We start from the raw sequence: 20517 nt of genomic DNA, 5'->3' as shown, positions 1-20517 counted from the left end.
GCGGCGGCACTCTCGGGGTGAGACGGGGCGCGGGCCTCGGCGGGGGGAGGCGAGCGGGAGCCGAGGGTGAGGGCGAGGCGGGCAGGGCGGAGGGGTGCGGGCTGTACCGCCGGGCCTGGGGCACAGGCAGCCCGGTGCCCGGCAGGGGCTGCGGAGGCGCTTTGGGGCCGAGACGTTGGATTTCCACTCTGAGCTGTTAAATCCGGAGGCTGAGAGTGGTGAGTGCGTGGTCGGTGGGACACGGGATGGGGCCCTGGGGAGGGGGAGCGGAGGGTTCACACCACTGCCCAAACAGGGGGCTGCATGGGAGCGTCTGCCAGGCTGCCCGCGGGCACCAAGGCAGGTCTTGGACTGCCAGGGGCTGGCACCGAGCCCTGTCCGGGCGCAGGAGGGAGACGGCATCTGGGAGCAGAGCGGATGGGCAGGGGGGAAGAAGCCCAGGAAAGCCCAATATCCATGGGTTTTGGAGCGCAGTAGACGCTGGCAGCTTTCCCTGGTCACCCTGTGACGTTGTGAAAGATGGGGGTAAGGGGGGTGGCAGTGACTGGGTGTGGGGGGCTGCCCTTCCCCCCACAGCACGTATTTCTTACACTGCCGTCCTCTGCCTCTTTCCAGGTGCACATTCTATTCCATTTATTTACAAAGGTTCAGATGTGTCTCCCCTCCTTCTTTATACATTGTTAAAAAATAGTCATAATTTTAAAAAAAGCCAGAGAAAACACGCTGTGGTTGGAGACACTTGCATAAATTGTGGCAAGTGTCTGCAAGCCGTGACTCAAAGCTGCCAGCAAAGGCCGGGGCGGGGGGGTGTAGGGCAGGGGAGCAACTATTTCCGAACAAAAGCAAAAATAGCAGTGGCAGGGTCACAGGACAGAGGAGCTTTTCTGCCATGTCCGACTCTGCTGACGGGGCTGAGTGGTGATGGAGGGAGCAGGAGGAAACTGGTGTGTTTGGTTCAATGAGGGTTTCCAGTGGCCATGCTTGCATCTCCAGCCAAGCAGCGGAGGGTGTCAGCGCCCAGCCAGCACCATGGTGGCTGCCCAGGCCTAACTGGTGGGGTTTGGTAGGGGACCCACTCTGATGGTGTTCACTGCCTCTTCCTGCTTAAGAGTGTCATGGTGACGAGGAAGGGAACCCATGAATCCTAGAGACATGTGAGTCAGGGCTGCACAGATAAATTTAAGAATAATGCAAAACCAGGTCCTTTGTCTACCACCCGGCCAGGTCAGCAAAAGGAACTGGCGTATCTGCCTTGTGCTGTCGTCTGCAGCAGGGAAGGGAAGGCAAATTGATCTGGGCTGGCCTCACTTGCTGCCAACGATGCTTGGAGGAGCCCAGAAGGTCCAGCGTAGTTGGGACCACTAACACCACTAACACCGCGCACAAGTCACATGGCCCTGAAGTCTGGAGCACCCTGAGCCACATCAGTCCTGCAGGCAGCATTTCTTAATTTCTGCCAGGAGAGGGAGACACGGTTCTTCTGTTTCCCTTTGGTTTGTGATCCAGTTCAATGCTGGAGTTGGGAATCAGGCCTCAGTTTTATTTCCCAGAGAAGGGCACTCAGGGGCAAGACTTTGTGCCACTGAATGCGGGCAGCCCTGGCGTGTCACGTGGCCTCGCGGACGTGGCCTCATCCCTGGAGCATCCCTGTGCCCCCACACGGCTTTTTCCAGCAGAGCCAGTGTCAGTGGCACAAGCTTTCCAGGGGTTGTGGATCCCTGAGGGATGTAGGCTCCGAAGGTTCTTGGATCCAGTGAGTGCTCGTGGTGCTGAGCTGGATGAGAGCAGAGTGAGTGGTCCGTACCCACTGCCCCCCATCCCCGAGGCTGTGCAGCTGTAAGAGCTGTGGGGTGGGGGTCCTCCCAGGGCTGACCTCGACTGTGCTCAGCCCACACTGGCTTTCCAGCAGCTTCCACCTGCAGCGTGTCCTTCGCAAACAGACTGAACAACTGAAATGATGTCTCCTCCTTTCCCCTTCCCCCTTTTTTTGATAAAAATGACAGTTAAAAGAACCAGAAAACTCGAAACTTAATCTTGGGAACACCCAAGGTATTTTTTAAAAGTTAAAAAAAAGAAGCATTGTTATTGTCTCTGTGACAATACAACTTAGTCTAATCAGATTTGGTTTCAGATCTTAAACAGAAAAATTAAGCAATCACATTTTCTAGGCAGCCTTAGAGAGGATGGTATGAATCAAGCACAGGCACTTTTACATTCTGTAACTGTTTTATTAATGAAATTTAACCCTTGGGCATGGCCACAGTGTAGCTCCCATTTCATCAGAGCATTTGATGAGCTGTTCTGGTTAGCCGACTGCTCGGCAAAATTAAGGATTTTTGGTTTTTTGCTTTATTGTTCTCTTGCTGGCCACTGTTGTAATCAGGCTGGTGCGCCTGTTCAGCAGGAGAATTCAGTCTGTTCTTGCAAGATCAATCTGTTCTTCCTGCAAAATCTATTTTTGTTTTTTACTTTCTATGCAGAATAAGACTTACTGCAGCATTGGGGGGTGTCTAGCAGCGAGCACATCTTCCCTTTTTTGTTTGGTTAAGCTCTTTGTATTTCTCATGTTGCAGAAAACAAGGTGGGTGGTTTTTTAAGAGGAATAAATATTTCCATTTACTCCAGGGACATATAGCAAGATGAGTTGTTGTTACGAACTTTAGTCATGAGTATTAGTAGTTTTACAGCTGGGAAGTGAGAGCAATTTGGGGGCAATATTCATTTTCATGGCAACCTGAGATTAGAAACTTGGAAAAACTCTCTGGTAGTTGTTGGGTTGTGCTGTAAATACTGCGATTGCCATAAATGATGGGAAGGGAATCATAGAATCATAGAATGGTTAGGGTTGGAAGGGACCTCAAAGATCATCTAGTTCCAACCCCCCTGCCATGGGCAGGGCCACCTCCCACTAGAGCAGGTTGCTCAAGGCCCCATCCAGCCTGGCCTTGAACACTTCCGGGGATGGGGCATCCACAACTTCCCTGGGCAACCTGTTCCAGGGTCTCACTTGCTGTATTTTTCATGTGTGCTGTGGTTAATCCTTTCCCGGGAATACAGCCCCATTGGTCTGCTGGATTTTGGGAAGAGAAAAATAGAATGACACTGTTGATGTTATCAGCGGTATTGCTTTGGACTCAGGTTCATCCCGCTTAGGTCAAGGTTTTGGTCCCCCCAGAGAGAGACCCCTCTGGGAGGTGGGTGTGAGATGCCAAATCTCCCTTGGGCAGATCCCATCGCCTGGTCACTGCACGGAAAACTGATGTACAGCCATCTCATCTGGGCCATCCCTGTTTCAGTGGAGCGATGCCAGCCCTAGCACCCTTGAGTTATGCCTGGGGATCGCAGCCACTTGTGCTGGATGCTGCATGACAAAGAGGGACCTTGCGGGCTTTTCCAATACATCGTTGGCTCCAGAGCTTCATGTGAGTGATGCCCCTTGGTTACAGTCTCTTGCTGTACCTACACCTCGAATTTGAGATCAGTGGGATGTGGTCCATCACATCAGGACCATAGCATGTGTGTTGGTGCCAGCTTGGCGGTGCTGTGGCAGGGATAGAGCAGGGCTTGCACCTGCCTTGGTCCATGGGTGAGTGAGTCTCAGCTGCATCCCAAAGCAGCGCCTCCTGAGCTGCAGCAACTGAGACTAGCAAATGCCAAGTTCAGGCCTCAGACAGCTTTGTTTTAAATCAACGTGAAATACTTGAGTTCAGGCAGTTTCAGTTCTAGATTAGTTAGGGTTTCAGTTCTAGGTTATTTAGGGACGTTTTGGGTCGAGTTTGGTGGAAGGAGCCCACCAGCCTGGCATGGTGCCGCGCCAGCCCCGCGGGATGCTGAGGCTTGGGGATGAGCACTACTGAACATGGGGCAGTGCTGTGCTGAGGCGGGCGGCTGGTGGAGGCAGATGATGAACAGGCTGCAGCTGCACCGTGCCTCGCTCTGCGCAGCCGGTGTTACCCACACAGCACCCCTGCCTGGAGGGGACCCGAGAGGGATGTGGCCGGGCATTTCGATTTTACGAACCGCGTGCCTCAGCCTTTAACTTCAGTCCAAGGCTGTTCAAATCTTTAAGGAGCTTCAGGTTTTCTTTCTTGGGGGACTGGTGGTCTTCTTGATGCTGGAGGAAGGTTGTGTGTTTCCTTTCATGCTCCTGCCCTCATGACCCTCTAAACTGGTGCTGTGGGGCGCTGGTGTGGCACAATTGGTGCAGCTGTGGATGAGCTGGTATTTGCTTACATCCTGAGGAGCAAGCTGGAGCCAACCGGATGGTGATGTGTACATATATATATCTCACCATGTTAGCTCCTCTGCCCAGTAAGATGTGCTCACTGGGCTTGCTGGCCCTGCACACCTGCACATGGCGGTCTCACATTGCTGTCTGGTGGGACTCCTTCAGCCCTCGGCAGCTGTGGAGAGCCCTTCCTATCGCCAGGTCCATCTGTCTGTGGGTTTTAAATGCAGTTGAGAATCGCTGGACAGTGGTGTCCCTGGCCATGGGAATGACAGCAAGGACGCTCTCACCAGTGTTCCAGCTAAAGGCTTTTCTTCACTCAGACACTGCTATTTGTCTTGCTTTGTGAGAGATTTACCATTACTGTGGAGAGGCCAGGATTAAGATTGCTCAGGGCTAGATTGGCCAAGCAAGAGGCGTTTCCTTGTGGAGTGCTGAATTGGCTCCCCATGCTGGTTGAGCTCAGCAGGGCTGTGGCAGTCATTGTCCCTTTTCCTGAGATAAAGCAGTGGAAGGGAAGGGGCAGGATCTGTGCAACCCTGTCCTCACTCATGGTAGCACTCAAGTGCTTCAGCTACAGCCGGGATTGTCCTCTCCCTGCCCTGCCCCAGGACAGGGGGTGGCTGCCAAAACAGAGTGGCCTGAACCGTTTGGCTTTGGTTTCTAACCACAATCATTTTCCCTTCCTCTCCCCATTGGTAATTTTGTCATTGCTGCTGACCTTGTCACGGGCCCGTGATTCTTCCCCTCTTCATCCCAGGGCTGTAGCTCCCAGGTACAGGCCAAGCAGAGGCGATGGTGGGGCTGATCCTGGCGGGGATGTGGCCTCAGGGGCCAGCTGGGAGCTGAGCACCCCTGGCCAGACTGGTTCTGAGTAGGCTGTCAGTTTGCTGAAACTGTGGGGAGGAGAGAGAAGGAAGGGGAGGAAAGTCGCCTGGTCGGAAAGAAAGTTTTACCCGGGTTTGTGTTCCCCAGGGCTGTGTGGCTGCAGCGAGCCAGGGGAGTTTGTGCCTCTGCGCCAGCTCCCGGTGGGGACAGCCACCACCAGAGCCCTGCTCCTCGGGCCCTCCCTCTGCCCCGGCAGTGCCGGGCGCTGGCAATCGCCTGCTGAGCATGCAATGGCAAACCACGTGGCAGGGACCGGAGCAGGTACCAGTGCTGTGTCCAACACCTTGGAGCCCCTGCTCTGCGCTTTAAGTCTTTTGCAATGGGAAGTTCAGTAAAGATACAAAGGAGCTGTTAATTGCTTAGGGTTCGTTGCATAAAATTATGCTTGTTTTATTTGCATCGCCACACAGCTCACCCGTTGCTGTCCTCTGTGCCCTTTAAATTTTAAGTTTCAACCATTCAAGCTTCTCCCTCTATCCAAGGACTTCCTGAAACTTTGAAATCCCAAGACTTCCACCTTCAGCAGAGGTTTCCCTCTAGAGAGCTCTCCTAATCCCTCTTGGAGCAGACTCCAGAAGTGGCTTCCAGCCAACACTTCTGTGGTCCTGTGAAGTCAGAGGTTCTGCAGCAAAGCCATAGCAGGGCTGCAGGACTGGCTTCCCTCAGTGTGCCTGAGTGGGCTTGCGAGCCTTTTCCCAAAGGGTGTATTTAGGCAGAAAGGTGGTGTTATGCTGTGGTGGGGCTGAAACTTGTAAGCATGGGGAGGTCGATAATATTACTGCAAAATCATGGATGACTTACGTCTGTTTTTATTGCTGAAAGCTAGATTTTTTGAGCAGAATTGAAACCAAGCCAGGTTGTTAGAGCAGCAACGAGCAACGAGCATTGCTCGTTTAAAGAGCCAATTATTTAAAGGTGAGCATAAAACCAATCCTGTTTTTTTTCTAATTCAACATCTTTGGTCCCTGTGTGTTTCAGTCCAAGTCAGGAGATTTTTAGTCCCAGATGTTAAAAGTTGGGTGTTTGACCTCTGAGAGGTTGGGGTGAAGTGTGGGCTATCCTGCACCACCCGGAGCAGTGGCAGGCTCGGCAACATGTGGTGAACTCCTTGTGTGAGGTTGCAAAAGGCTCTGAGAGCTACCTCACAGCAGCAGAGTTGTGGCTTTTTTGACCTGGCAGTCCCACAGCTCACGACATTCCTGGAGGAATTCAAAGTGTTCCCTAAGGTGTCGGGGTTTGACCTAGGCCGGGAACCAAGCCCCACACAGCCGCTCGCTCACCCCCCCGCAGGATGGGGGAGAGAATCAGAAGGGTTAAAGTGAGAACTCTCATGGCTTGAGGTAAAGACAGTTTAACAGGGAAAGCAAGAGCCGCGCACAAGCAAAGCAAACCAAGGAATTCATTCCCCGCTCCCCATCGCAGGTGGGTGCTGAGCCATCCCCAGGACAGCCGGGCTCCATCAGTGTAACGGTGACTTGGGGAGACAAACACCATCGCTCTGAACGTCCCCCCTTCCTTCTCCTTCCCCCAGCTCTATGTGCCGAGCATGATGCCACGTGGCCCTCGCTGGCGGGGTGAGAGGCAGAAAAGGCCATGACTGTGCCAGCACTGCTCAGTAATAACTAAACCATCCCTGTGTTATCAATGCTATTTCCAGCCCAAATCTAAACCGCAGCCCCGTAACAGCTACTGTGAAGAAAATTACCTCTATCTAAGCCAAATCCAGCACATAAGGCAAAGTCTTTCTCATAGTTGTCAGTTGTTACTGTGGTGCTGGCTGGAGAGAAGGCAGGGAACAAAGACAATGAGCTGGGTATTTATTATGTGATCTGGTGCTTCCCCAAGTTCTGGACTCTTCTGGTTTGTTGGGAGAAATGATACTGTTTTTAATTAGATTGTGGGAGTTGTGGCTTCTGCAGGCTTGGCTGTGTTACTAGTCCTGACTGCAGCCAAACAGAAGCTGGAGCACAAGTGGAGATACTTGATTAAGGCAGATTCCTGAAATGCCTGTGCTTTAGCGAAGATGATGAGACTTTGCTTATTTGGAACATAGATATGTTAGTGATAAGGGACCTCAGGAGATCTCTAGTCCAACCCCTTTTTGGAACAGGACCATACCAAGCCCTAGGTCAGGTCAGCTATGGCTTTATCAAAGTAAGCTTTGAAAACCTTAAGGGACATCCCCCACCTCTCTGGATAGAGGAAACTGCTGCATCGAGGAGGTGAAATGATTTTTTTCATATTGCATGCAGCCTCATATTTCTGTCTGAACTGCCAGCAGTGGACATTGAACTGGCTGTTGCCTGAGCTCTGCAGAAAGTCTCAGGAGAAGAGCACAGGGTGTTGATTGCGTTTGTGGTTCCTATGTTCTCTTGGGATTCTTTCTCCCATTCAGGCTTGCATCAGATCTCACAGAACAAGGTGGCAGTGCTGCTCCTGGCTGGAGGACAAGGAACTCGGCTAGGAGTGAGCTATCCCAAGGGCATGTACAACGTGGGGTTGCCCAGTGGCAAGACCTTGTATCAGATCCAAGCAGAAAGAATCCGCAAAGTGGAGCAGCTCGCTGGCCAGAGACACAACTGCAAGTGTGCCATCCCCTGGTAGGTGACCTGGAGCAGGGCTCTTTGTGTTGCAGTCTTGCCTGTGTTGTCTTCTAGAAGCCCTTTGCTGGGTGCCATAGAGAGACGTGTCAGGGGAGAGCCTTATCTTGGCAGGATTTGTGATGCCAGAAGCTTGAGAAGGGTGCGCAGGGGTGGGAAGTGGCAGGTCTGTGTCTGCCAACCTGAGGGACTGAGCATTGCCCTTGAATCGCTGACCACTACCCTAACTGCTGTACCACACTGTCTTTTCAAGAACGCCCTTGACAACACTATAAATAGCACTTTCCAGTGGCTGTGGAAAGTCCACTTTCCTTTGTGCTGTGCTTTCTCAAGTTCCTGCACGGAGGGAGAGATCACCTAGAGCTCACCTTCTAAGACACACCCGCCTCTCCATGGCCATAATTTCTGCTGCAGCAAAAAACCCCTCTTCCCCTCGCACTAGTAAATGCTTGTTATGCTCCATTTTTAGGCCACCTCCTGCTGCTGCTGTTTAGAGCTCTCTGCTGTCTCTCCTGGCTGCTCCTAGCTTTCAAAAGCTTCCAGGCTTCAAATGAGACTAGCTCTGTGCAAGATGCAAAATATGAATTCCCTATGGGATGTGGTGGGTGAGAGAGAGGAAGGTTCCGTAACAAGCTGCTTGGGTGTTTTTGGTGATCTTTGTTATACTATAAGGTGACTTTTATGAAATCGCTGTCTGGTCTGAGCCAGGGCTGGGGAAGAGTGAAAGAGCAGGTGTCTGAAGTCTTCAGGGTAGCATGTTATTTTACAAATTGGAGATCGAAGGTGATTTGAATCCATCTTGTGTTTCTTTCTGAAGCCATTCATACATGACCTGAATTGCAAATGCAGCATCCCTGGTGCTGCTGGAAGCCAGGATAGGTGCTCTGCAGGGTATAACATCTGCTGATAATATTTACAGTTCCTCTCGCCATGCTGAGGAGGCAGTTGGCTGCTACAGTACATCAGAGACTGGGCTATGCTGTGCCGCAAAGGTGTAAATCGAGAGGGTGTGAGGTTCAGGCTCTCCTGTGCAAGGGATTGATACCCCTGGCATGCTGGCAGAGGACCCTGTGTACCGATGCCAATAGCTGTTGAAGTGCTTGACAGGCAGATGATGAATATGGCCCTTAGCCACTGGTGAAGAAGGAAGATAGTGGAGGGAAAGACAGCAGCAATGGAGCTGGAAGGAGAGGAGAAAACAGAAACTTAAGAGAAAAACAAGTCTTGCAGCCAATATTTGAAAATGCTGCTGTTTGCCTTGGCACAGAAGAGGCACTGGCAGACTGAGCTGCTGGGGATTCGCCGCTTATTCTCAGCACGTTGTGCTGGTCAGTGCTTCTTTAGACACTTAACACGGTCAATGCTTCTTTAGACTTAACATCAGCTTGAATTAGGGTGAATGAGGCTGTTGTACTGTCCTTTGCCTTGTTTTCCAGCTCATTCATACATCCAGATGTGGTTCACATTTAGGGAAAGGCTCTTCTGTCCTGGTTGGAGCTAAGCTCATGGGTGGAATCGTGCACAAGACCCTGTGCAGCCTTCCTGTGGGATGAGTTCTGGAGGAGAGCTCTCTGGCTCAGCAGCATACTGCAGGATGCTGTAGTGTCTCTCATGTAACACTCTCGGTTTTCCTCCCTGTGTTCCCTTTGTAGTTTTGTCTTTTGCTTGTGCTTTCCTTGCTCATTGCTCAGCACCCATTCCTTCCCAGGTACATCATGACAAGTGAGTTCACGCTGGGGCCAACAGAGGAGTTCTTTGTAGAACACAACTACTTCAACCTGGATAGATCCAATGTGGTCATGTTTGAACAGAGGATGCTGCCCGCTGTCACCTTTGATGGGAAGGCCATCTTAGAGGAGAAGGGGAAAATTGCTATGGCTCCAGGTAATCTGCTATTTCCTCTTACATGGTACAGTAATGTAAGTGTGTTGATAATTGTTACTCACCAACAGCCAGTCTTGGCACATGGAATAGTCTATGGAGGTCAGCGTTAATGCTTCTGATTAGCATGGGAGGGTTCAGCGAAATGTTTCGGGCTGATGATCAGTAGTATAGGAATTTCTGGTTAGTTCTTGCTGGAGATATGCCCACAGGACATGTTTTTTATCAAAACATGGGAGTATTGGCAGGATTATGAGTGGTGCAGGGTAGAAACCTGCAGCTACAGGTTAGGAACAACGTGCGTCATCAGGGCTGTGTGAGGTCCCCAGGATGCTGCTTTCCACAGGTGAAGCTGTTGGAAGCTGGGCTCCCATTCGAGGCCAATAGCTGGAAATGGGTAAAGAAGCAGCAAAAAGATTTACTCTTTCCAAAATGGTTACGGTGTCTCACCTAGTAAAGTTCTCTTCTTTTCTTAACCTGGACATAATAAGAAATGCAGTGAAGGCAGCCTGGTTGGGGCCATGTTCTAGTGATGTGGTTTTGCAGCCACAAAGTAGTTTTCCTGAGCTGACAGGGGTGTCACAGGAGAAATCATGAAAGGATGATCTGCGATGAACAAATGTGCAGATGTCTTTTGTGCAGCTGCAGTTCAAGCCTTTAAAAAGGTGTTGGGAAGTTGAGGGGGGAAGGTAAACAGAGAATAAGATTTATTTTAGTCTTTTTCTCCAGGCTGAATTTTAAATATGCTTTTGCTCTGCACTAGAAGGCAAGAAGTGTAACAGGCTTTTCCCACCCTCTGCGCAATGTTTTGCCCTTTATTGTTTACCTTCTGAGGATAAAGCTTCATAAAGTCTTGTGATATTTCTCTGAGGCTGTTCCCCACGGTCCCACTCTGCAGATGAAGGAGCTGGGGCCTGCAGGGGAACAGCCTTGCCTGAACTATGTGGCAGAGCTGGAAGTAAAGTCTGGTAGCACTGACTCTTGGCTAGAAAGCATTCATACAGAATCACAGAATGATGTGGGGTTGGAAGGGACCTCTGGAGATCATCTAGTCCAACCCCCCTGCCAAAACAGGTCCACCCAGAGCAGGTTGCACAGGAACGTGTCCAGATGGATTTTGAATGTCTCCAGTGACAGAGACTCCACCACCTCCCTGGGCAGCCTCTTCCAGGGCTCTGCCACCCTCAAAGTAAAGAAGTTCCTCCTCACGTTTAGATGGAACTTCTTATGTTCAAGTTTTTGCCCATTTCCTCTTGTCCTGTCACTGGGCGCCACTGAAAAAAAACTGGCCCCTTCCTCTTGACACCCACCCTTTAAGTATTTGTAGGCGTTGATCAGATCCCCCCTCAGTCTTCTCCAGACTAAAAAGTCCCAAGTCCCTCAGCCTCTCCTCATAAGAGAGGTGCTCCAGGCCCCTAATTATCTTTGTAGCCCTCTGCTGTCCCCTCTCCAGCAGTTCCCTGTCTTTCTTGAACTGGGTAGCCCAGAACTGGACACAGTGCTCCAGATGGGGCCTTCCCAGGGCAGAGCAGAGGCGGGGATAACCTCTCTCTACCTGCTGGCCACTCTCTCCTTGATGCACTGCAGGATGCCACTGGCCTTCTTGGCCACAAGGGCACATTGCTGCCTGATGGACATCCTGTTGTCCACCAGGACTCCCAGTCTTTTTCCTCAGAGGTGCTCTCCAGCAGGTCAGCTCCCAACCCGTGCTGGTGCTTGGGGTTATTCCTCCCCAGGTGCAGCACCGTACACTTGCCCTTGAGTCCTCTCTGACCAACTCTCCAGCCTGTTCAGGTCTCGCTGTATGGCGGCACAGCCTTCTGGTGTGTCATCCACCCCTCCCTGTTTTGTATCATCAGCATACTGGCTGAGGGTACATTCCCTGAAGGGATCTTCATCCAGGTCATTGATGAATATATTGAAGAGGACTGGATCCATTACTGATCCCTGGGGAACACCACTTGTTACAGACCTCCAATTGGACTCTGCGCCACTGATCACGACCCTCTGAGCTCTGTCTTTCAGCCAGTTTTCAATCCACCTCACTGTCCATTCATCTAACCCACACTTCCTAAGCTTACCTATGCTGTGTTAGACTGTGTCAAAGCCTTGCTGAAGTCAGGGTAGACAACATGCACTGCCCTCCCCTCATCTATCCATCCAGTCATGCCATCGTAGAAGGCTATCAGGTTAGTCAGATACAATTTCCCCATGGTGAATCTGTGTTGACTGCTTCTTTTCCTCCATATGCTTTGAGATGATGCCCAGAATGAGCTGTTTCATCATCTTTCCAGGGATGGAGGTCAGGCTGACCAGCCTGTAGTTTCCCAGATCCTCCTCCTTGCCTTTTTTATTTCCTGCTTTGCTGTTAAGGAAAGTTTGTTCAGCACTTCAGCTTTTGCTCTTAGCTGCAAAAAAAACCTGCAAAGTCACTAATTTACCTGAACTTTCTTTTGTGTTATAGATGGCAATGGTGGCTTATACCGTGCTTTGGTGGATAATAAGATCTTGGATGACATGAAGCAGCGTGGAATCCAGTATGTCCACGTATACTGTGTGGACAACATCCTCGTGAAAATGGCAGATCCGGTCTTCATAGGCTTCTGTGTTTCCAGAGGGGCAGATTGTGGTGCAAAGGTGAGGCGGTGCGGAGCTGGGCCACTTTCCAGCAGGGAGTTAAGGTCTGATTAGGGTTGGAAGCTACTGGCAAGGGTGAGGTTAGATGACCTGGGGTTTTCAGACCTCTGCCCAATAGCAGCTCACTCCAAGCATGTTGCTTGCTACCTGCATTGCATTCAGAATCCCTACCTGTGCGTGTCCTCCTCCCCTCTTCCTAGAGTACTGTGGAAAATAAGCTTCAATTAGAGCAAGGACTGTAGCAGCACAGGAGACTACAAACTGGAATTGCTCCCCTTTATGCCCTGCCCTTTCTGCAAGGGCACTTGGGCTATCTAGAAGATGTATTGGACTGGGTTGTGTTTTATAAATCCACCTTTAAGTCTAATGGAGGCATTCCTTATGCGGCTCTGTGGAAGATGGGGAAGGCCAAACCAGCCTGGTTTGTCATCTCTCATTGTTTGGGCTGAGCTGGCCACTAAATTGTTTTGCCTCAAACCAGGACATCACCCTGAAACAGCAGGTGGCTGAGGAGAGGTTTATATTACTTTAATCATTAACACTGTTCATGGAAACAGGGAACTGAAGGCTAACAGCTGCAGACAATTTTCATTTAATGCCAGGTCCAAGTCCTTGATAAGAAAAGTGCCCCACAGTGTGCTGATTTCTTTTAACTGGTTTTTCTTCTGAGCAACTGTGCAAATAGACGGTTGAGTACTGGATGTTATGCTCAGTTTTTGGGCAAAATGTGACTCCAGGCTACTCCGTACACCCACCACTGCTCTGCTTGTGCTCCTGAAGCACTGAAGCATCAACGTCCAGCAGTCCTGTAGGATCCTTTGTACGTGGGAGCTGGAGTAGCGCTGGGATTTTCTTTCTCCTCATAGCCCTCTGTCCTGTGGCTGCAGGTGGTGGAGAAGGCCTACCCCACAGAGCCTGTTGGGGTGGTGTGCTGTGTGGATGGGCTCTACCAGGTGGTGGAGTACAGTGAGATCAGCCCGGAGACCGCACAGCAGCAAAGCCCTGATGGGGGCCTGATGTACAGCACTGGCAATATCTGCAACCACTTCTTCACGGTTGAGTTCCTGGAGATGGTGGCTCAGTAAGTTCCAGCAGACCTGCTAGGCAGCTGTGCAGTGCAGAAATGCCTCCAAGAGAAGGCTGTTCCTGTTTCCCACTCTATAATTTCAGTTACGGTACCTCCTGCTCTGCTCTTCGCCTCCTCTCTCCTCCAAACAGTTTGAAACAGCTGTGTGCCCTTTCTGGCAGCCCCAGCGTGCTCTTCAGGCCTTCCCCGATGAAGTGGTTGCATGCGTTGCTGTAGCTAAATCAACTGAGCTATACCAGTGTGTGACCTTCCTGGGCCTGCAAGGGTGAGCAGCCGTGTGAGCTGCAGTGTGGTCAGTGATGCAGCCCCACGCTGAGGATTTTCAATGGGAATGTCACCCATGCCATCGCTTGGGAGAGAGGGTGAAGCTGGGGGAGGACTCTGCACCTTGGTGTTGGGAGATGGGGAGGTGGCGATAGGCATTCAGTGAGCAGCTCTATGACCTTCCTGAGGAGCTTGATCTACCCCTGTGTGAGGGATCTGATCTGCTCCATTGTCATCCCAGTCAGGTAACAATTTGGGTTACCTTTTTTTATCCCTGCCTGCAATTTCAGCTCAACGATAGGTCCTCCCTCTCCTCTTAACTTTACCCTGTCATGTCCCACTGGTGCAGGGAGTGCTGCTGGCTGCACCGCTCTGCTTAGCGCGGTGTTCCCTGGATATGACTTGGATCAATTTAGAGAGAGCAACACGCACAACAGTTGAGAGATGACCCAGAGCAGTAATAAAGCATCTGCTTCCCAGAAGAGTACTTCTTTTTTGTAAATGGGCACAAAGTAAATGAACTTGTTTCTTCTCCTTTTGCAGGAAATATGAGCCACAGCTGAGGCATCACATAGCCATAAAGAAGGTGCCCTACATTGATGAGGAGGGAAATCTGGTAAAACCGCTAAAACCAAATGGGATAAAGATGGAGAAGTTTGTGTTTGATGTGTTCCAGTTCTCTAAGTTAGTGGCAGACGTGATTTTATTTTTTTCCTCCCTTTCTCAATGTTTGTTTGAATGACTGTAGGTTGTAACAGACCTTGCCAGGGAGCGCGGGGTTTGTGGGTTTGTAGAAAGATTGTTGGATCTACACTGAGCTCCAGCACAACAGTAATGCTGCAGGCTCCCAGAGGTACGGTCACAGGGTGCTCGGCAGCAGCCAGGCTGCTCTGACCATGCACCCAGAACTGTTCGTTGCACTGAGGATGTGTTGGCTGGCCTGGCCTCTGCCAGCCCTTTGAAAGAAAAGAAAAAAAAAAGAAATAGAGCACAAAGCCAACGTTTAATACAAGCCCATGTTAGAGTATTCAGACCCACAGAAATGGGGTCTTTCAGGATTGTGGCTTCCATGGCAACTGCAGCTCTGGGTTTTGGTGAGTGTCAGCCAGGGCTCAGCTCACACCCTTTGTGCTCCAAACCCAGGTTGCTTAAGCACCATGGGGCCAAGTTACTGTTCCTGTGGGAACTCTCAGTGTTGACTTGTCAAGCTATAAAACATAGCTGAGAGCGCTGTGCTATAGTGTTAGCGCAGTCAGGGGTACGTTGTGTTCAGGGAATGTGGAATGTTAATAATTTAGGAATTTAGCATAAGTGTTCTTATAAAACCTATTTTCCAAGTTCTCAAATTCAGCTGTAAAGATTCTGGTTTAGACTTAAATAGATGGCAAAAAGAGACCTCAGGCAAACTGAGTTATCTTTCTTTGGGGATAGTATTTTTCTTCTTAGAGGATTACTTTAAGATAGAGAGCTCAAGGTTTGAACTGACATGCCTGCAGTAAAGAAGCATCATACCAAAGGCAAAACCAGTGTGATAGAAACAGTGCTGAATTCTGAGCTTTGGAAGGACTCATTTGCAAGCAGTGATTCCTTGTGCTTTTTTAATAACACTGCAAAACCAGCTTGGCAGCTGCTCTTCCCACGTGAAATACAGAAATGCACAGATGCTGCTGTGGGATTTTTTAAATTTGCGTTCCCATTTCTGGTAAACAGCTGTACCTAGCGTTCAACTGTGAATATTGCTTATTCGTTCCTGGGAACTGGTGTCCTCAGTTGATCCTTGCCTACAGCCTCCTAAGTGGAGTGGCCATTTCTCGAAGCAGGGTTATGGAGCTCTGACGTGATCCACACAGCAGGGTGCTGGGTCCGAGCTTCATCCACTGCTGTTCTCTCCAGCCTGCCCTGCTCTGGAGGGTCGTGAGGCTGCTGTTAGGTTCCCAAAGAGACAGGGCTTCTTGTGTTTTTCCATCCTACAGCCCTGGTACTTCTTCCCTTTTCAGATGGGACGTGGGTTTTCCCTAGATTGACTGTCCCAGGCTGCATACATTGCTGCTCCCTAAAATATATATGAGCTCGTCCCCATTACAGTTGTTGTATCAGCAGGGCTGATGCCTAGCTTTGCTTTTCATTATAATTGTTTTCTCCCCTTTGTCGATAGGAATTTTGTGGCATTTGAAGTTTTGAGAGAAGAGGAGTTCTCGCCACTAAAAAATGCAGATACAGCTGACAAAGACACTCCTACCACTGCTCGGCAAGCCCTCCTGGCCCAGCATTACCGCTGGGCTCTCAAGGCTGGGGCCAGATTTCTGGATGAAAATGGTTGCAGGATACCAGAGAAACTCAGGTATCCTTCTGTATCCTTCTCTGCAGCTTCTCTGCCTGTGGCTGCCCAACTGTGCCAGCCAGCTAACGGCATGTGCTGTGCTCTACAAAACCAGGCATTAATTTGATCACAGGGTGACTTCGTGCAATTTTTGTTCAGCTGGTCTTTTCTGAACATACGAAGTAATGTCCAAGTAATGTTCGTTACGGCTCCTGTGTCCTTTGTCATTGTGGGTGCTCTAGACAGTGATGCACAGTGCTCTGGGCTTTACCTCTGGCAGATTCTTCCCTTTGGGGTTGTGAGTTGACTCCTCCTATTGGAGCTCATTAGGCAGGGTCAACCTTTTCCATTATTTGAATTTAGCCAGCCCGAGGAATTGCAATTCGTAGTCCTCACCAGCTTTTCTGAATATGGCCCCAGTTCTTAAGCCCAGCAAGATTCTCAGGTGCATTTAGGGATCAGTTATTACAGCAACTACCAGTTCAGATACTTCCTGCATTACGCTGAATGGGAAGCTGCTTTTACTCTGTGAGGCTATTACTTCATCAACTCATAGTTTAATAAACCCACAAGCCGTTTATTTTACTTGAAAAGCACCTCTGTGAAAGCAATGTTCTTGTTTTGATGAGAAGTATTTGGGACCTGCTAATTCTGTTTTATTTTCACATTTCGTGTTCGAATAATGTCTGGTGCATGTGAATATGACAAATGTCTTATCCTTCTGGATATCCTGTTCTTGATGATGTTTTGAAGAAGATGCACTATTTTTTTAAGCATAGCAAGAAGTAAATCCTGTGTTCTTTTCTCTAGTCTCTCAGGAAATGAAGATCCTCCAGCTGTGTGTGAGATTTCTCCGTTAGTGTCTTACTTTGGAGAGGTGAGAATGACTATCTGTGAAGGTATTTTTAAGAGTGTGCAGGTATGCATCTGATTTCCTTCCAGACATGGGGGATTTCTTTAGCCTGGGCTTGCTGAGAATTGGTAAGATCAAGGGAATTAGGACTTGGGCTCTGAGTTCTGTTTGTGGTTCCACTATAGTTTACTCTTCAGCAGTTTGTTCACTCTCAGTTTTAGCCATCTCTAAATGAGATTTGCAATGAGCTTGCGCAGTTTCATTGAGACTCACAAATACTTTAAGATCACCTGAATGACAAGTACAGAACATTGAAATTACAAAATCCACGGGGGTCACTCTGTTCAGTTCTATGCTAATTTGTGCCCCTCTGCCATGGTGAGTGAATATTGAAGAAGTGTGATACGTGCGTCGGCTTTAAAGAACAGATTTCTCAACTTTCCCTCTGAAAGTAATTGATCCTGGGAAATCTGCTTCCATTTAGAAGAAGCTTCCATTTAGAGAAGAGATGCTTCCCTGTGTTGGACAGACAGGGTAAGAAATAGTGGATTGCAGGAGGATGTGTGGGCACTGTGGGGAAGGCTGGTCATAAAACTTGACATCTTCACTAGGTTTCCACATGCAGGTAGCAAACTCATCACAGTCAATTGCAATGAGTTATGACTGGGTTGTAAGAACAAAATGAAAACAAGGCAATTTAAGTCGTCATTTCTTTGTTAGGATTATTCTAATGTGAGTACACACTTTCCCATGCCCAGGAAGCTTGCTTCTGAGATCCATTGTTTTACGGTTTGTTGGTGCTTGTCCTTCATGAACCTGAGGCTTGAGGCTGAAATACTTTCCATCTCTGCACTGGGGAAACTGTTGCTGTTGTCTGTACTTTCTGTGACCTTTTAACTTTTTAGGACATTATGTAGACTTAAAGATAGTGTAGGTAACTGATCTGATGCATTTATGACCTAACGGTACTGTTTTCACACGTCCTCAGGGTCTGGAGGTGTACATGAAGAACAGAGACTTCCCTTCTCCCTTTGTACTCGATGAAAACAAAGTGGAAATGCTAGGAAATTCTTGAAGAGGAGGGAAGCCTTTCCCCCCTCAAATCAGATATCTGTCTGTCAGATCCACTAGAAGAACCGACATTAATAAAATGTCGGTATGAAGTGCATTATAAAAAAAAAAAATTGCTTCACAGTATCAGATCAATGCCAAATCCTTGCAGCAGTTGTGTTTACACACATGTGTGTGCTCACCAGTTCTGTTTGGTAACTTTGAAGGCTATGCCTTTTACCTCAATGTATTTTGTAGCCTTGGATGTGAATGAAGGTTAATACCTTGCAGCCACCAAACAGATTTTGTATTTCTTATTTGCTATGCCTACAATTATTTAAAAGAGCCAGTCATAGCCTAATAAATTAGCTTTGCTTTCAAGAAGATTAAATCTCTTCAGTGCCTTGTTAGGTATCTTCCTTGTGCTGGTGGGGTTGAGGGTTTTTTTGTTTCTGTTTTTAAATTGTGTCCACAACTGAAGAATCAGGTTGGTCCATCTTTTCCCTAATCCTGTGCTGATTAGAAGATCCAATTTGGCAATTGCATCCTCCAACCAGATCACCCAGAGGAGTTTGCTGCAGGTAGGGATGCTGCTGTGTGTAAGCGCTGCCTGAGGTTTGGACTCCCAAGCAGACTAGTTTGTATGTCTAGGTTTGCTGCTGCCATTCCAAGAAAACATAAGTAAATATGCAGTTTAGACTGATTGCTCTTTACAGCTGTAGTGACCTGTATTTGTTAATTAAAAAAAAAAAAAAATAGATGATGAGGAATTTTTTCACAACAACCCTCTGCTCTTCCTGTCTATAACAGACATGTGTTTCACTTCTCAGTTTTCTGTACCATATCTTTTTAAAACTACCTGAAAGTAACAAGAGGTAGAATTTAATGCTTAACCAAAACTGAAAAAAGACTTAATCTCAGCATAACCAGTGTACACAGTAAAACACCAGCCTCTGCTTCTACAGTTTTTGGCCAGCTAGTTTTCCAGCACTCTTTCACTTATGAAATAATTATTTAGGTGCCTTCCTTTTAAATATACTACTAACCATAAGGTAAAGTGTCGGCTAATTAAGGATGCTAATTGCTAGGAGCATCTGCAGCATGTGAATTTGGCCTTGGCCAAGGGGTCCCAGGGTGTGCGTGATCCACAACAGATCGTTCTGCTCAGCCTTTGGATGCTGCCCCATGAGCTCCTGCCAGGCTCTGCTGGGCCCACCAGAGTCCTGCTGCTCTCTGTGGGGGTGCTCCGGGTGTGCTGCTGGGGGGCCTTTGTTGAGGAGCACTATCGTTTTCCTCTAAACCGGGTGGTGAAGAAGATGCCTCACCTGGAATGTTGTTATTTCATGCATCTGCTTCTGTGGAGGAATTGCTGATGCTATTTTATTAAGCATAAATCTTTTGAATAACTTGCATGGCTTTCTGTAATTCCTGACCTGAAGCTGTATTCAGAATTTTGGGGAAGTATAAAAATGGCTTTGAGAGTAAATACAGTTTGTAAGTAGGCTTGTGGTTGCCAAAGAAAGCGTCTAAATGTCAATGGCAGAGTTTTCAGGTATAGAGTGTATCTGCATGCACCTGAGTAATGAGCCTCCTGCACATGCAGACCAGCTAATGACAGTTCTGATTACCTCATTCAGCATGTGCAGCCAGTAATTCTCATTTTAGTATAAATTAAGTATTTGTCCTTGACACTCAATTCTGTAATTATTTTTGCGCACTGTTTTATGGGTCATTCCATTCCTGTCAGTCAAGTTTTATATCTGAGAGCAAATTGTGTTGCATTTTTGTGAGTATTGCTTGTCAACTCAGGCCCATGCTCCTTTTAAATTGCACTGTGCTATAAAGAAAGGATATTTCTTTTGTTCTTGCTAAAGTGCTTTCTCTTTCGAAACACCAGTTCCCATGTGCTTTAATCGTGTGTACACTGAGCTGCTGACATGTTTTTAGAGGTTGTTTTCAAGGAGTGCTTAGAATTAGAATGCTGAATGCCTTGTCTGTTGGGTTTTTTTCTGACTCTTCACGTTTTAAACTGGAACATGGAAAGAATTTTGAGAGAACTTTTAAAAAAAATTTAAAATGTCCTGTATGTAACAAAGTAATTCTTATGCATTATGAAATGAAAAAACTACCTGATACAAAGGGACACCTATCGTACTTCAAAAACTTTTGGACATCTAAGCATTTTTATAATAAAGACGTTACTGTGATTTCTGTGTGTCTGTCTGTGTTTCTTGTCCATGAGGAGAATACACTTGTCTTTGTCCCAACATGTCATGGATGTTTCACCACAGCTGAAGGACACTGAGACAGTGTCACTGACAGCACAGCTGGAGGCTGCAGTGCCCACACTTTGGATGTTCGGGGGATGTGGAACTCAGCAGAGGGTAACTCCTGAAGGGGGCTGACATTGTGGGATGTGTTTTTCATCAGAAAACAGAGACTGTTCTTGCCTGCAATCCTGTTTATTTTTTTTCCCCAAGCTTTTCAACTCAGTTTACTGAGGGGAGGGAGTTTAATTGTGGGTGGTGCGTGGTTTTCTTTTATTTAAAGTGGATTTGAGTGATCTGGATCTGAGTCAGGCGTTTGCAGCTGTTGTGTGGGTGAGGAGGGATTGCTATGGTGCAGCTTTTGCTTGGGCTTCCATTGACAGGCACTTTTTAAACAGGGCTCTATAGAACAATCAGTAGGGGAGTAAATAATTTTTTGCAA

The 20517-nt window shown here is 48.4% G+C and overlaps 1 protein-coding gene across 1 annotated transcript; it reads left to right on the top strand.

Annotated features, from left to right (window-relative positions):
• The first annotated feature begins 851 nt into the window (after nucleotides 1–851).
• UAP1L1 (UDP-N-acetylglucosamine pyrophosphorylase 1 like 1) lies at nucleotides 852–20015 on the top strand. The gene is made up of 8 exons (XM_014949762.1): nucleotides 852–7716; nucleotides 9425–9600; nucleotides 12062–12234; nucleotides 13122–13315; nucleotides 14129–14269; nucleotides 15741–15926; nucleotides 16716–16782; nucleotides 17747–20015. Exons 1-8 carry the CDS (start codon nucleotides 7481–7483, stop codon nucleotides 17831–17833), a joined length of 1260 nt encoding a protein of 419 aa, XP_014805248.1. The 5' UTR covers nucleotides 852–7480; the 3' UTR covers nucleotides 17834–20015.
• Nucleotides 20016–20517: the final 502 nt, after the last annotated feature.

This window comes from Calidris pugnax, unplaced genomic scaffold, assembly GCF_001431845.1.
Source record: "Calidris pugnax isolate Ruff unplaced genomic scaffold, ASM143184v1 scaffold192, whole genome shotgun sequence".
In the NCBI taxonomy this organism is placed as follows: Eukaryota; Metazoa; Chordata; class Aves; order Charadriiformes; family Scolopacidae; genus Calidris; species Calidris pugnax.
Note: the sequence above shows the minus strand (reverse complement) of the source record. Positions and strands in the feature narration are given on the sequence as shown.